This window comes from Paralichthys olivaceus, chromosome 10, assembly GCF_024713975.1.
Source record: "Paralichthys olivaceus isolate ysfri-2021 chromosome 10, ASM2471397v2, whole genome shotgun sequence".
Classification (NCBI taxonomy): domain Eukaryota; kingdom Metazoa; phylum Chordata; class Actinopteri; order Pleuronectiformes; family Paralichthyidae; genus Paralichthys; species Paralichthys olivaceus.
The window spans coordinates 12,788,727-12,803,869 of record NC_091102.1 but is presented as its reverse complement, the minus strand read 5'-3'; the positions used below and the strand labels follow the sequence as shown (position 1 = coordinate 12,803,869).

At 41.5% G+C, this 15,143-nt stretch overlaps 2 protein-coding genes across 3 annotated transcripts; one reads left to right on the top strand and one right to left on the bottom strand.

Annotated features, from left to right (window-relative positions):
• Positions 1-352: 352 nt before the first annotated feature.
• Positions 353-9,396, bottom strand: ehhadh (enoyl-CoA, hydratase/3-hydroxyacyl CoA dehydrogenase). The gene is made up of 7 exons (XM_020090283.2): positions 9,180-9,396; positions 8,060-8,163; positions 7,284-7,453; positions 6,983-7,094; positions 6,277-6,381; positions 2,796-3,137; positions 353-2,470 (listed from the first exon to the last, which is right to left on the bottom strand). Exons 1-7 carry the CDS (start codon positions 9,251-9,253, stop codon positions 1,218-1,220), a joined length of 2,160 nt encoding a protein of 719 aa, XP_019945842.2. The 5' UTR covers positions 9,254-9,396; the 3' UTR covers positions 353-1,217.
• Positions 9,397-9,600: 204 nt separating this feature from the next.
• Positions 9,601-12,995, top strand: tmem41aa (transmembrane protein 41aa). 2 transcript variants are annotated; one of them, XM_020089796.2, is made up of 5 exons: positions 9,601-9,854; positions 10,400-10,550; positions 11,000-11,161; positions 11,722-11,860; positions 12,268-12,995. In XM_020089796.2, exons 1-5 carry the CDS (start codon positions 9,685-9,687, stop codon positions 12,486-12,488), a joined length of 843 nt encoding a protein of 280 aa, XP_019945355.2. In that variant the 5' UTR covers positions 9,601-9,684; the 3' UTR covers positions 12,489-12,995. The 2 variants fall into 2 exon arrangements, with proteins under 2 accessions (XP_019945355.2, XP_069389647.1); XM_069533546.1 differs by having other exon boundaries at positions 9,609-9,854; positions 11,000-11,225.
• The last annotated feature ends 2,148 nt before the right edge of the window (positions 12,996-15,143 follow it).

The following is a 15,143-nucleotide window of genomic DNA, read 5'->3' as shown; positions in this document are numbered from 1 at the left end:
CTCTGCAGCCTTCAGCCGCTAGGTGGCAGCTCGAACATCTGCTCAGTGCTGGGGCGAGAGATTCTCACGAGCCCATTGATTTATATAAAAGCATCTGAGAGTCGTGTGTCTCAGCCTCCATCTCCTCTTCAGCTGAGTCAGCAGGAAACACACACACACACACACACGCTCGAACATCACTTCTCTCCTCCAGAAATAAATATTTCACCTATGAACTTAAAGAAGATGATTTAAAATGCAACGGTTTCCCGCATTGAGGAGATCTGAACATTAATAAAACTAAAGATTTAAAACAATGGATACAATCAATATCGTAATATTGTACATAATGCACACACCAAACTAACACGACTTTATACAGTATATAACATTTCTTTATTGAGGCATCGAATGATATATATTATACATTATATGCATTACAGATGACTGATTAATAACCAAACAAGGCTTATATAAGAAAATCATCACTTTGATGATTTTTCTGCACATAGAGATTTTCATATATATTTGTTCAGATCACATCAGAGTTAAATCACATCACTGTATTTTCCTAGATATATTGTTGTTTTAATAACTTGCACTTTTTGGTCAAAGCAACTTCACAGCTCTTTGGTTGTGTTTTACATTGTCATTGTTTTAGTGTATATTTGTTATAAATGGTATTAATAAAGTCTTTTTCAAGCTGCTATTATCCATTGAATTACCAGTTTATTAGGTAAACCTAATTCATTCCAATACACTAGTGCCCTTGTACGTTTGATCCTAAAACTTAATTTAAGTTCCGTTTGACACTATTGAGGTGTTTTCATTCAGCTGTTCTCGCTTTGGCAGTACTTGCAGTACATGGAAAGATGTTTCTAATATTTTGTTAATACCCATTTATATTCATGAGGCAGATAAGACATTAGAAACAAGAATACAATCGGTATGTACTGAGTAGAATGAAAATCTCTGACACAGAATCGACAGAAACATAAGCTATACTACCTTTGTATTTTCCATAGGATGGTGCAGGAATGTACAGATGACCCACATAAACTGGTAAGTCGGTGCAGGCTCACAAGGCTACTTCCCAGAGAAAGATGTTAAAATTATTCATCACAAAAACGACAATATCAGAAATCAATAAGCATCATAATTAAGTTGAAAAACACATAACCAGTTCATAATTGTTTAAAATTAGTGTATAAGGATATTAAAGCTGAGGTGTATGACATTTAAAGCTGACTGTGGGGTTTCTTCATGACTTCCCTCCACCTGTGGACAGGTGGGCTCCCACTGGCCACCAGCCTCCTCAGCAGGCCGCAGGGCTGCATGTAAGGCACGTCGGGGTGAGCCTCATGGTAATACTCCAGCCTCTCCAACACCTTCTCCAGCCCCACCATGCTGGCATAGAACATGGGGCCTCCGCGGTGTCGGGGCCAACCGTAGCCAAACACATAGATGATGTCTATGTCTTCAGGTCCTGCAGCTATTCCATCCTCCAGGATGCGGAAGCCCTCATTGATCATGGCATAGAGGCAGCGCTCCAGCACCTCCTGGTGGTCTATGTGGCGTGCCACCAGGCCGTGCCTGGCTCGGTACCCCTCCAGAAAGCTGTGAAGCCAAGGATCAGGCCTGGCGACCCGACCGCCGGGTTTTTCGTACTGATACCATCCCCTACCGGTTTTCTGACCAAAGCGTCCCTGCTCACAGAGGAAATCTCCCAGAGGGCTGTAGCGGCTGCCTTGTCTTATTCTAGCTTGGTGCCCTGACGCCCCAACAGACTTTCCCAGCCCATCTGCCTTCCTGACCCTCCAGCCCACGTCCAGCCCAGACAGGTCAGACATTCTGAACAAGCCCATGGGAAATCCAAATTCCTCCAGAGCTTGATCTACCAGCTCAGGTGTGGCTCCCTCTTCTAGCAGGAAGAAAGCTTGCTCACTGTAAGGCTTCAGCATGCGGTTCCCCACAAAGCCCCGACAATTTCCAACAGCCACACAGACTTTGCCCATTTTCTTTCCCAGCTGCATGGCAGTGGCCAAAGCATGAGGAGAGGATTTGGATCCATACACCACCTCCAGCAACTTCATGACATGAGCAGGAGCAAAGAAGTGCATCCCCACCACCAGCTCCGGGTTGCGTGTTTGAGAGGCCAGGTGGTCCACGTCGAGCCCAGAGGTGTTGGTGCACAGAAGCGTGCCTGGTTTACAAAGAGCAGACAGCTGCTGGAAGACTTTCTCCTTCAGTGCCATGTCTTCAAATACAGCCTCAATGACAAGGTCGACATCTGCCACAGCCTGGATGTCGTGGCTGTAACAGATTTTATCAAGTGCGGGGGCCACACCACGTCTCTTAGCCCCTCGCTCTAACATGCCCGACACCGCCTGCTTGGCCCCCATCAACTGCTTTTCCTGGGTCTCCACCGCGACCACAGACAACCCTGTCTGAGCCAGGGCCACTGCTATACCTCTTCCCATGGTGCCAAGCCCTTAGAAGACATAATGACATGTTGACTTCAGAAAAATATACAATGGTCGACTTTAAATAGTTTTAGCCTGGCAGCATATAGTTTTTTTTTTGTTCCAAAGCATGCAATTTTAATGCACAAGCTGCTGAGCTTCACATATCCAGATTGTCATACATTCAGTCCTCCCTGCAGGGAAGAGAGAGTTCATCCATCCGAACTCAGCTGAACTGCGAATATGGGCTTATGTGGGCAACATGAAATTGGAGATGCCACAGATAGCTCGATGAGTCTGTGTGCTTACTGACAGCTCAAACAACTGGAACTTTAAAAGCACAAAAGCTCTTACCGATAACAGCTGCTTTATGCACAGGCCGAGGTTTGCTCGTGTCCCAGCGGGCTCCACTGGGCATGCTCCACTTGCTGACGGCCCTCTGAGCGAAGAAACTGTACTGCAGGGCACGGGCCTGGCCTGAGGTGAAGAGAGTGGCCATCAACTCTTTCTCCCGCTCCATGCCCTGATCGTAGGGCAGGGTGGCAGCCGCTCGGACCGCCTGGACACATGCAGTCGGTGCTATGGCTCCGCGTGCACTTTGTCGCACCTTCTGCATCACGCCGTCAAACAGAGCATCCATATTGGACGGGCGAGGACACGGAAAGGTGCTTATACGACGGCCATCCAGCGGTTTTTCTAAAAGGGAGACATGGAAGAAAAGAGGCTCCAGAGAAATTCTTTTTATCTGTAGTTCTGTGACCTTTGCTGCCTGTTTAAATCTTAAAGCAAGATTATTTTGTAGTGTAAAATGCCTCCTTGTTTTTCTACTGGGTACCACATTTGACCACTTTCCTCTATTTGTCAGTCAGCACGCAGACTGGGTATAATTACTGTTTCAGGCACACTCGATCACTAGTCACCCCAAGAGCAGAGAGGTTTAAATACTTTTTCCAAGGTTATTTGGTAGAACTCTTCTAGTGCACTGGTACAATTCAACTTGAATAAAACGATCTGAAACAAAATGAAAAGCAACTATTTTGGCTTTGGGCAAAAGAGTAGGTAAGTTTCCAACTCTGGAAGCAAAAAAGGGCAAGAAATTGAATTTTTTCAGATTTTCTAGCCTCTGAGCAACCGGAGCAATTTCCAAGGTGAAATTACAGGAGACGATTTAATATTGGAGCCTGGAACCGTTACAACATAAGATTTTCTGTCTGTGGCGATTTAAGCCTGGGAACAAAAAGAGTGAAGAAGAAGGCCACTCCGCTGAAACCTTGTTAAAAGCATCTTAATTCTCATTCCTGTGCCGTCTGACATGATTACATGAGACAGTAGTCAGAGTCCTTCACAGCTCCACTGAATTACACTCTCCGCTGTAGGTTCGGGCCAGAAACTGGGTCACCATGGCAAAGCTTAAAGAGACAGCCGCTGCATCTGATTCATGGAGTCCACTTTGTCGGATCACAAACAGTTTTGTCTGATACAATTGGTCGTATCAATAAATCAGAGCTGAAGAATAAAAGGGTCCTTTCAGGCCAGTGAAATGTACACCCTGTCCACAGTAAAATGTCAATGTGTGTGCAATGTGAATCCAATGTACTTTCGGAGGGCATTATTGAAGCAGTTAATCTGTAAATGGTTGAGCTGTGGATTTGTTGTGCAGCGAGTGGGAAGCCTGGTTGTTCTGACAGATGTAGCGGGCAGATGTTGCGACTGCCGGGGTAAAGAAGTTAATCTTGTCACCAGCAAGACTTGAGTCTGTGCACGTGTGGATTGTGGATTGTGTGTGTGTGTGTATGTTCTTAGTTTTGGTATGTTTTGTATAAATATACATCTATGATCCAACAAAGTAAAACTGTTGATCGACTCAACAGCTGTGCCTCTCTCCACATAAACACTGACGCTCGTTTGCACATTTAAACACACGCTTCCTGTCCCCATTCAACCTGCCTGCTAATCAACTCAAGACCGCTGCGGCATCCGTCAAAATCTTCACAGCTTTTAGTTCTATCTCCCCAAATCTCCCTTCTCATGTGCTGCTGGCTTTTCTGTCTCACTCATGTCTGAGCCTCAGCTTTACTAACAATGCTCAGTCTCTCACCCACTCAAAGTCATCCTGGCAGTGTTGTGTCAAGGAAAAAAAGCTTTTCTGAAAAGCATAAGACTACAATCATCTTTTGAGAGTGAGTGTGAAATGTTTTTTTTACTTCCAGCCACTCTTGGAGACATTTTACATATTGAGATTGTTTGCTGAAGGGACAATATTGGGCTCACATGTATTTCATATAATCTTTAATGTCTTAAAAATGAGCTGCTATTGCCAAGTGAGAAACAGCATCTCCTCCTCATTTTATTCAGAATCAAAGGCCTTTGTACCATCAAGGCAGTGCTGGGGCTGTGCTGAACAGAATATGAAACCTCCTCATGTGCTCACACAGAGTTAACACTGAGAACCCACAGCAGAGTGGGCGGTTTGTGCACTGGCTCACAACACCAGAGAAGATAAAACAGTCTTAAACAGTCTTTTTCCTCCTGAGACTTCGGTAAGGAGATGGATACAACTCTCAAGTCTGTATGATGAAGCTAAAGTTGGGTTAGCACACAGGTTAGCATAGAGCCTGGAGGCACACAGAACCAGATTGTTCAGACCTGGTATTAAGATCCGTCCTGAGAGATCCGATCAGCAGTGGACAGAATAAATCTGTCTGTTCACACCTGACGTTAAAATGCGTCCTGAATGTTTCACGTGTTCCCACTTGTGATCGGATCTCACTTCTGTACAGGTTCGTGGATGCGGCCACATTGTGGATCGTGGTGGCAGCTGATGGTGGATTATGATTAGAACTATAACGAGGATAAGATATATACACTGTTCTTGCCGGCACATTGTACTATCACTGGCAATACTGCTTTCATTATAACTGTCATGGCTGCTCTGTCAAAGTTTTTGTGTCGGCATGAGTGAGAGATAGAGGGAGAGAGAAAGAGAGCGAGATTCATTGTGAAGCTGTTGCAGGTCAGAGAACGTCAACTGAGTAAGTGGTCCTCCATTTGTGGTGCAGGACACATTTGTGTTTACAGTGAAAATAATGTGGCCACGTGTCTCCCAGACCACCTACGAATGTGCTCTGAGTGATCGAACCTCAGGACAGGGTCACGAAAATGGTGATATTCTTCACATCTAACTCTGAGCAATGAGGCAAATAACCATATTTAGGCACTACTTCAATATAGTAAATGTTGCATTTTTTCTTGGATCACAATAAAATCAGTCTTAAATGTAGTTTTATCTCTCATTTATTTTCCAGTTGAGCATATTAATGTGGGCTGTCAGTGTTATCACAAAGAAGAAAATCTCAATGGGTTTTCCCTCAACACAGACTGGATTCAGAAGTTGCTCCTTGTAAACTGCAGGGACGTGGCACACTTTACATTCCTTCGAGTAAATGAGAGTAAATGGGTCTGATTCAAGATCGCAGGGTATCCTCATGTTCATAAATGGCTGGTGAGAGCTTATTATTAATATTCTAGGAAAGTTTGTCCCTTTTCGCCCTTCTGAATAATACAGCAAAAGCAGTGAAGACATCAGAGCACATCTGACAGAGCCATGAAACATTTATGACTTCTGTGTTGGAGGATCTGCCTGCCACGTTTTTTCTGCTTCCTTTGACTTTCCACAGCCTACATGTCGACACTTCTTCATGCTTGACTCGTCCTAAAATAACCGCTCTAGGAGGAATCTCTGTTCTTGACTGAGTTAATTTTTAAACCGGTGAAGGGTGAGTGGATTTTACACCAGAAGTTACTTTTCTTTTAAGGTTTTTTTTTACAGTCTCACCTGCAACACTCAGAGCAAACTTCACTGCTACATCAACGGTGTTGTGAGCAGTAACCTGATCCACTACTCCGAGTTGCAGCGCCTCAGCAGCAGTGACATGGCGGCCTGTGGGAGACATGAAGGACAAGCGCCTGTATGGGTGATATGCGATATTTCACATTATTTGATTAACAGTCATACAAAGGCATCCCGTGTCCTTGTGATTAAGAACGTATCACTGCAACATTCCCTTGTTATAGCCTTGATCAGATACAATGAAAAACAGAAAGAGAGAGAAAAATTAAAAAATTATATTTGCAGTTTGACTTAAGTGATTCGTGAAGTAAACTTCCAGTTAAAGACACAATAGGTTTCATAGATGACAATAAAAGTGAACAAATACTGACATCTGCTGGTCATCAGAGTAACTGCACCTGAACTCCGGTGTACTGTCTTTATCAACGCCTCTGCCAAAAACAATGTTGTCAACTGACTCTCATTGCTATAATATATTGGAATATTTGCTACATTCATTTTGAACCACAATTAAAATACACGCAAACACGAATGGACAAACAACACTGTAAGAAAAACAGACGATTGTGCGTATGGTGGTTTCTACATATTTACTAATGCAAATATATACTTAGTTTAGCAATGTAAAAATTGTCCACACTCGTGAACATAACGCAATAAAAGTAAGACATGGTTAACCTCTCTTAGCTACCTGTGGTGATGAGGTCTAAGGCAGCTGGGACCCCGATGAGCCTCGGCATACGCTGGGTTCCTCCTGCAGCTGGGAGCAGACCCAGAGTCACCTCGGGAAGCCCCAGTCTGGCCTGCAAGGACACAAAGGATGAGACTCGCGGAAACAGCCCTCTTTGGCATGTAAAGGCCTTTACAGATGGATATTTCGAATGAATAACATTTCCTTTTTATCTACCTGGTTAAACAAGAATCACCTGGCATACTTTTTATGACTCTGAAATTTTAGAGACGCCAAGAGATACAGAGAGATCTGAACTAACTTTTGAGTGTGCAATTCGATAATGGCAGCCAAGTGCCAGCTCAAGGCCTCCGCCAAAAGCGCTGCCCTCTATGGCCGCCACCACCGGTTTGTTTGCAACCTCGATGGCGTGGATCATCGGCACAAGTGGAGGCCCGGACATGTTGGTCCCAAACTCCTTAATGTCTGCTCCTGTTGTGCAAATAAAATCATGAAGTTATCAGTGGTACGATGCATCTGGTTCCACATCCTCCTGGTTATCGTCTTTACACAACATGCCCAGTTAAAATCATACACTGCTGATTAAAAACAATTTACTGAACAAAATGTGTTAATAACTGTTTTGAAAATCAGTAAATCATTTTATTATTTCTCCTTCAAGATTCCATTAGTTTCAGTATCTCAAGTGTGAATATTTTCTTTACGATATATATTGTTTAAATGTACATATATATATATATATATATATATATATATTCTTATGAATAAACAAAATGTTCTTCAACAGTTTGAATTCATCTAATATCACAGTTTCACTTGCACTCATAAAATAAACATGAGTAGCCCATGTCATAATTTTTAAATCTATGAAATGTGGTTGATACATTATGAAAATCAGTGAAGGGAAGACATCACGTTATTTGCGAACAGAATGTCATGGGGTGATAACTTTTCAAAAGATGTTTTCAATCGTGTTGCTACGGCCATTGACAAAGCAGTTTTCATCTGGACATGACAAGATGTGTGGCGTAACTGTGACATTACAGGAGATAATGAAGAAGAAAAAAAACTTCATACCCCCACAGAAGATTCCATTCTGGCCACAGACAACCACCGACTTCACCTCCGGGTCACTGAGTGCTCTCTTCACCGTGTCAACGATACCCTGTCTCACCGCCGCACTGTATTTAATAATATGATAGAGGGTTTACAGTATTAGTTATATTAAGTTTAGACTTGAAGCAACACTATGTAACTTTTATTGAATAAAAGTGCAGCCTGCTGCCACATATGGTGACTTATTCTTTTTGGGCTCTGCGTTTGAGTGATTAAGTAATTTTCACATAGAAAAAAAAAAAGTCTGTGAATGTGCTGAGTGGAGCTCTGACCGTGTAGTCCCACTGAACTAAAACACAACTGAACTGTGAATATCAGACATGATCTCCGGCTTCCAGAATCAGAAGAGCTGCAGCTGTAACCAATACACCAAACTCTGCATGTAATTCTCGATATTTTAAAAGTTTTCTTGCTAAACATTTGAGATAAACAGTGATTATGTCTTGTGCAAGGTGCTTTTAAGTTTTCACTGTCAAATAGGCTGATAAGCTGAGTCTCAGATGCCCTCTGATAAACCTTATTCAGGTCAGGGGTTAAAGAAGTTTTCAGATTCTTTTCTTAAGTAAAAGCAGCAGTAAACATAGTAGCGTAAATATTTTATTACAAGTAAAAGTCCTGTGTTCAAACTTAGTATAATCAGCAAGATGTAGTTAAAATAAAGTATTTGTTTTGCAGTAGAATAGAATGACACTTAATTATCATCATAATTATTATAAATGGTGGCAGTAAAAAAGCCATGCTCATATTAACCAATTGTCATACTGTTATATATATTCAACATTACACCATATTCCAAAATTACATCTCACATTTTGTTTGGATAATCTTGATCTGAAAATAAACTGTAGCCGTCAATTTAATGTGGAATATATTGAATAAGTATAAAGTATTATAACAACTGTATTTAAGTATAGTACTTGAGTTAATGCATTTCCCCTTCAGTACTGATTTATCCAACCAAAGTATTTGACAGTTCACAAAATCCAGTTATTGTCTTCAGTGTGCCATATGGGGCTGAAGTGAATCCTCCCACAGAACAAACACAGATCTTCTTTGCAGCCTTGTTCGGACCTCAGCTCACCTGAGCGCGTTGACGGGAGGATTCTGAAGAGTGATCAAACCAACGGACCCTGAGACACGAGTGAGCTGAGCCATGTTGTGGATTCAACTCAGAGTGTCGACGCACGTCTGTCTGTTGTGCAGGTTGAACTTTGAAACTTCACTTTCCCTGCAGCCATGCCACACATCATATTTACACAACGTCTTCTTCTTCTCAGCTTCCGCCTTCAAACGACGCACTACCGCCCCCACCTGGCCTAGAGTCGCAGTAACATTCTCAATTACATTTATTTCTCTTTATTCTGTGGATGTACTTAAAAAATAAAAAACCGATGTTTAAATCATTTATCCAAATAATGCATTTAACATCTGATCAATGACGGCACATATTTGAGCTCAAAATTTAAAATAATTTGCGTCCACACAGGATGTGACGTCAGTGCAGCGGTCGTCTCTTTCCGTCTCTCTCGCTGACAGCCGGAAGCTGCGGCATCGTGCGTGTTTCGCTGGTTGTTGACGTGAGGAACATGCGCTCAGTGGTCGGACTCATCGCTGTGGTCGCTGCAGCCACTTTGTACCTGTACTGTCTGTCCCTCTACCTGCCCCCGGGACCCCGGCGACCCCCTCCTCCGCCCTCTGCCCAGAGAGAACATGCGGACCCGGCACAGAGCGCTGACAGCACCGGGGAAGTCAGCAGGTGACGGACGTTAGCTGGTAGCAACAGGAGATAAAAGTGCTTCCATGTTTAGTTCCTATAGCTGCGGTATGAAGAGTTGTGTATAAGATAAAAGCCTCAGTTATATTACAGTCGCTAGCTAGCTAATGTTAGCATGCCTTCAGAGAGGATACCCTATGACATGATATATCGCCCCGCCCCTTACCCTAACCATCACAACTAAATGCTAACCCCCGAGCTTCATCCTAACCTAATGCTAATCTTAACCTTGAAACCAAGTCTCAAGCCTAACAGCCCTTCTAGGACTGAAACGCCCCTCTACTCATTGTATGTTGTGTACCAGAAAGTTACAAGTTGAGTGTATAATACAGGATTCATCAACTTCAGCAGCAAGAGAAACACAATCTAAAGCTCATTAAGATTTTAAAATGAGAAATAGTACATGTTTGTTCCCATTAAATGCTTATTGTTGTTAGTGTTTTGCTCTTGTTAAATGAAGCAATTTTGACTTTCTGTACAGGGCGAATGGAGGATGTCACTAACGTCAGTGTTTGATGTTCCCACAGGTTGAAGTTCCCCTCCGACTTGGACGAGCTGAGGGAACTGGCCGAGCTTCTGCAGTTTTACAAGATGGAGCACACTGGATATGTCCTGCTCCTCTTTTGCAGTGCATATCTGTACAAGCAGTCATTTGCCATTCCTGGATCCTCATTCCTGGTAAGTTCATTCTCAATGTACTGTAGCAGAATGACAATATTGAATATATTCAAACTTCTATGCTTGGTATTTATACACATTTTTGACTTGCATTAAAGGCTTAGGGAAGGAGAGATGGCACTGGACGTGCATGTTAAGTGTGGTTTGGCTTTCTTCTTTAAAGAAATACCATAGAGGATAATAACATTAATCTATTGCAAACAACAAAGGGAGGTCATATTTACTTGTGTATGGCAGCCATACTGGACTGTTGACTGAGCACTAGGGTGTCTGCACAGCTGAGTGTGCAGCACATAAAAAAAGCCCAAGACCACAAACCACATGCAAATTACAATAACTCTCACCCTGTGTCTTACACCCCAAACCACTATTAGATCACAGAGTGTGTCAGAGCTTATTGTTACATGTGCACTGATGATGGTCTTCGGTCTCTGCTTGTCTTTGTGCAGAACATTCTTGCAGGAGCGATATTTGGACCATATGAAGGACTGCTGCTTGCCTGTGTGCTCACCACTGTGGGCTCAACCATGTGCTACCTCCTGTCACAGGCCTTTGGAAAAAACTACATAGTGAACTTCTTTCCTGATAAGGTCTCCATGCTGCAGAGGAAGGTACATCTGCAACAACATTTAAACATCTTTTCATTCAAACTAAGCCTGGAAACCAGACCAGCAAGTGAGCTCATGTTTATTTACTCCTACAGACAAGTCGGCCCCTCTCTTTATCAGAAAGATTTTCATCCAGCTTTAAACAGGTTGGACTGATCATTAAACTAAAAGGGAGCATGCTTGATATGATGGTTAACAGGAAAACCAAGATGGCTGCTGCTGATATGGACACATCTATCCTTAAATACTCTTATGACAATAGCACTAAGAAAACTGGATGGTATATTTTCTCATCAAAAAGAACAAACACCTGCATTTACAGCATTTGTTAATATGCTGGTTCACATGTTCATTGTTCTTATTCTTGTAGGTTTATCCAGAGAGGTAACAGATCGATGGTACTTTTTTAATTCCTGTTGATAAGCTTCACAGCTTGTTATAATGTGCTATCATTGATGCTGAACTGTAACAACGTGATATGACATTAACAACCAAAGGAGAAATGACAGAAATATGGGTGTACTGTCCCTTCATAGTTTCTTAACATCTAATGTCACTCCCAGGTGGAGGAGAACAAGGACTGTCTGCTCTTCTTCCTGCTCTTCCTAAGATTCTTTCCCATGACACCCAACTGGTTTCTGAACATGTCTGCCCCGATTGTAAACATCCCCATCACCTTCTTCGTCGGCTCAGTCTTCATTGGTAAGCTCACATGGGACACCTCTTGTTATAGAACTGTCATTAAGTGATCACACACTTTCCACATTCTTAAGTCACACATACTTCATGTATTCACCAATCAGATTAGATTGTTTTTTAGTTGTTCTTTAGTTATAACTGTTGCTTTAAAACACATATCAAAGGGCTGATTGTCAGATGTTGTTATAGCTGACAAATGCAAATACAACCAAAGCGTCTTTGTAGCAGTGTTTTAAGATTACATCCTTAAGATCTAAAGATCTTTTTTCATTCACAGTATTGTATATTTCCGTAAACAGTCAGTCAGGAGCACATCAATTCAAACAAGAATTCAATATGTTTCTCACAATGCTGCAAATAAAGTTTCATCACATGTCTCACTGCAGTTTCTTGGTGATCTTCTTTCACAGGTCTCCTGCCGTACAACTTCATCTGTGTCCAGACGGGCGTCATGCTGTCTGACTTATCATCACTGGACAACTTGTTCTCCTGGGAGCGACTGCTGCAGCTGCTCGCCATCGCCTGCATGGCCCTGCTGCCCAGTGCTCTCATCCGCCGCTTCAGTCAGAAACATCTCAAACTGGATGTCCAGTCACAGAACGGACTCGTCACAGATAAAAAGGTCCAGTGATTTGTTCTGGTCATGAGTTTGTTCCTTGGTGTTTGGAAACACAGCCTCTTTTATGTCTCTGGAGCCATGTGGACATGGAAAAGGGATCTCAGCTTTTAAGACAATGACAAGACTGTAACAGTGCAATTTAAATTTAAACATTTGTTTATATGGAAGATATATGAATGTATTATATTCATATGAAGAGAGGTTGCACTCTTGTTATAATACGAGTATGACTTCAGTGGAACCTGCTCGTGTTCAAAGTGCCTGACATGCAGTTAAAATTCAAACTTCTACCTCCAGGATGAACATTTTAAAGGCCTACTCATGTTTGTGATTGTTCAAATGATTGTTTTGTTGGGTTTGTGTGAATTATTTTTATTTGTAAATGAAAGAATGGTTGTATTGAAATATTTTTCATCTCTGAACTGAAAGTTTTGTAATTTAATGACCAGACTTTGGCCTAAAAAACAGTATTCAATGATAACGAGTTGCAATTGAATTAAATTATTTTTTGGGGACTAATTGTTAAGCCCTGATTTATTGTGTCTTGATTCTAATTGGCTGGATTTTGTTTTCAACAAAATCCTGGTTCTGCAGCATCTGTGCTGCATCCAGTCTTATTTTAAAACTGTCTTCATGAGGGTTAAAGGTAAATTGTACAAATTGTTGTTTTCTTTACCCTATAATAGACCCTTTATATTTAAATACTTTTTATTTCAGGTCCATGTTTTTTACAGTCGTCCAAACTGGACAAACTAAACAACTTTTTAGGTTTATGTCAACTGAAGGCAACCACAGGTTCTCTTTCATGTTTGGAAAGGCAGGGTGAGGTGAGGGGTATTCAGCTGCAACCTCACCACTAGATATCACTAACTTCACACACTGAACCTTTAGGATGCAAGTGTTGTGTCTGCAATTTTGTTTCACCAGACATGTAAAGAGATAAACCGATACTAGCATTGGAAATGCCTCTGCAAGTAAACAAATCTATGTAACGATTGGATACCATTTTTTTTTCAGTATATTAGTTTCACCCAGAGAAAACTACAATTTTGTTTTCCCCAGGAATAAGTTGTTCTCCATCATTCCAAAACAGCAGTAGCGCTGTACTACAACTGACAAGTTCTGTGGCATAGAAGACGTGATTTTCAGGAGCGTAGTTTTAGCCAGAGCTAACGTGTCAGCAGTTTGTCAATATTTCAAGCTTTAAAGTCCAGTTTCAAGGGATGGAACCAGTGTTCTGAATCACAGCTCTAATCAATCTCATAAAACATTTGAAGAACCTTTGCCAAGGCGAAGGGAAACATTTTCTAAACCACATTCAAACACAACAAAGATGGCCAAAAATAAGAAAGATAACATAGTTATTATTATGTTGTTATCAAGTTCATTGTTCTATTTTTTAAATGCACTGATATCAGATTGGAAAGTCCAGGTATTGGAATCGGTATCGAAACATCTCTATGGTTTATTTTATATATAGGATAAATATATTCTAGTTATTTCAGAGGAGAAAGAATGATGAAACAGCAAACCTGAAAAAAAAAACTTTTCTTTCAAATATTCTTTATTGCTCAGATCCAGGTTGCTCAGCAATACAGTTCACTCACAACTCAAAACAACATCATGGCTGTGTACCAGAGAGGCATGGATCCACGAGATGTGTTAAATAAGGATCATATGTTTGTCAGGTGCACAGTCTCCAATTACCTTGAGCTGTCTGGGACCTTTTGGCCCATGGGAAATGTAGGACTCAGGAGAGTTTTTGACCTACTGAGGAAACAAAAGGAATTTTCCCAAATGGTGAAATGCAGTTAAGAAATGGATCCATGTAAAACCACTACTGAAGGTCTAGTGCTATATGAAGTGTAATACGTACTGGATCGCCTACAACAGTCTCATGCAATGCTTTGTGTGTTCTCATTGAACAAGATGATGGGACAAAAAAAAACAACACTGCTCTGGTTCTGCACACATCTGACAGAAGTTTCACTGAATCCTTCCTCAGCTAATCGATAGCTTTTCTCTCCTTTTTGAATGGTTGTCAAATGCCCTTGCTGTTCAGTCCCCAAAGCAGAACATGCATAATCAACTTGTCTTTTTTCAGACCTGATACTCTGTCAACCTTTCTTGCTTGTCAAACAACAGAATTTTTCTTTTTTCTGATTCCAAAATACATTGAAAACCCAAGCTAGGATCATTTTTTAAAAACCACATTTTAACAGCTAGCATTATTGGTAGTGATCAAACAGGAATGAATATTAAAGCAAAGAATCACATCTACTGCCCCAGACAAAAAAAATAAAAAAAATGCATCATTAAATCAGTGTAAATGACGAAAAAAAAAACCCAGATCAACAGAAATTTTTATTAAATAAAAGCCTAAACTATCCAACCACCATGTGATATGACTAACAACACTGTACATCCTCAGTGATGTGTGTACTTTGTGTGGTTTTTCTGGTACTGAATATTAATGCCTAGCAACACCCCACAAAAACCTAGAAACAACTATCCTTGGATGTTAAAAGTGTACTACCGTCTTGACAAGTTTCACCTCAGACAGCGGCTGCCTCACAGGTGTCTCAACAACCAGGATGCCGGAAAACAAACACGCCGAAGGGAAACCTGCGCTTCTAAAGATCCAAAAAACACAAGAGATACAGAGGT

What these genes read in the sequence shown, in the direction of transcription:
- ehhadh (XM_020090283.2), bottom strand. Translation starts at nt 9,253, where the DNA reads ATGGCTCAGCTCACTCGTGTCTCAGGGTCCGTTGGTTTGATCACTCTT. An exon ending in ATCGAATTGCACACTCAAAA is followed by an intron (nt 7,095 to 7,283) that starts GTTAGTTCAGAT and finishes GTGTCCTTGCAG; the next exon opens with GCCAGACTGGGGCTTCCCGA. An exon ending in GTTTGCTCTGAGTGTTGCAG is followed by an intron (nt 3,138 to 6,276) that starts GTGAGACTGTAA and finishes TCTCCCTTTTAG; the next exon opens with AAAAACCGCTGGATGGCCGT.
- tmem41aa (XM_020089796.2), top strand. Translation starts at nt 9,685, where the DNA reads ATGCGCTCAGTGGTCGGACTCATCGCTGTGGTCGCTGCAGCCACTTTG. An exon ending in TTCCTGGATCCTCATTCCTG is followed by an intron (nt 10,551 to 10,999) that starts GTAAGTTCATTC and finishes GTCTTTGTGCAG; the next exon opens with AACATTCTTGCAGGAGCGAT. An exon ending in TCTCCATGCTGCAGAGGAAG is followed by an intron (nt 11,162 to 11,721) that starts GTACATCTGCAA and finishes TGTCACTCCCAG; the next exon opens with GTGGAGGAGAACAAGGACTG.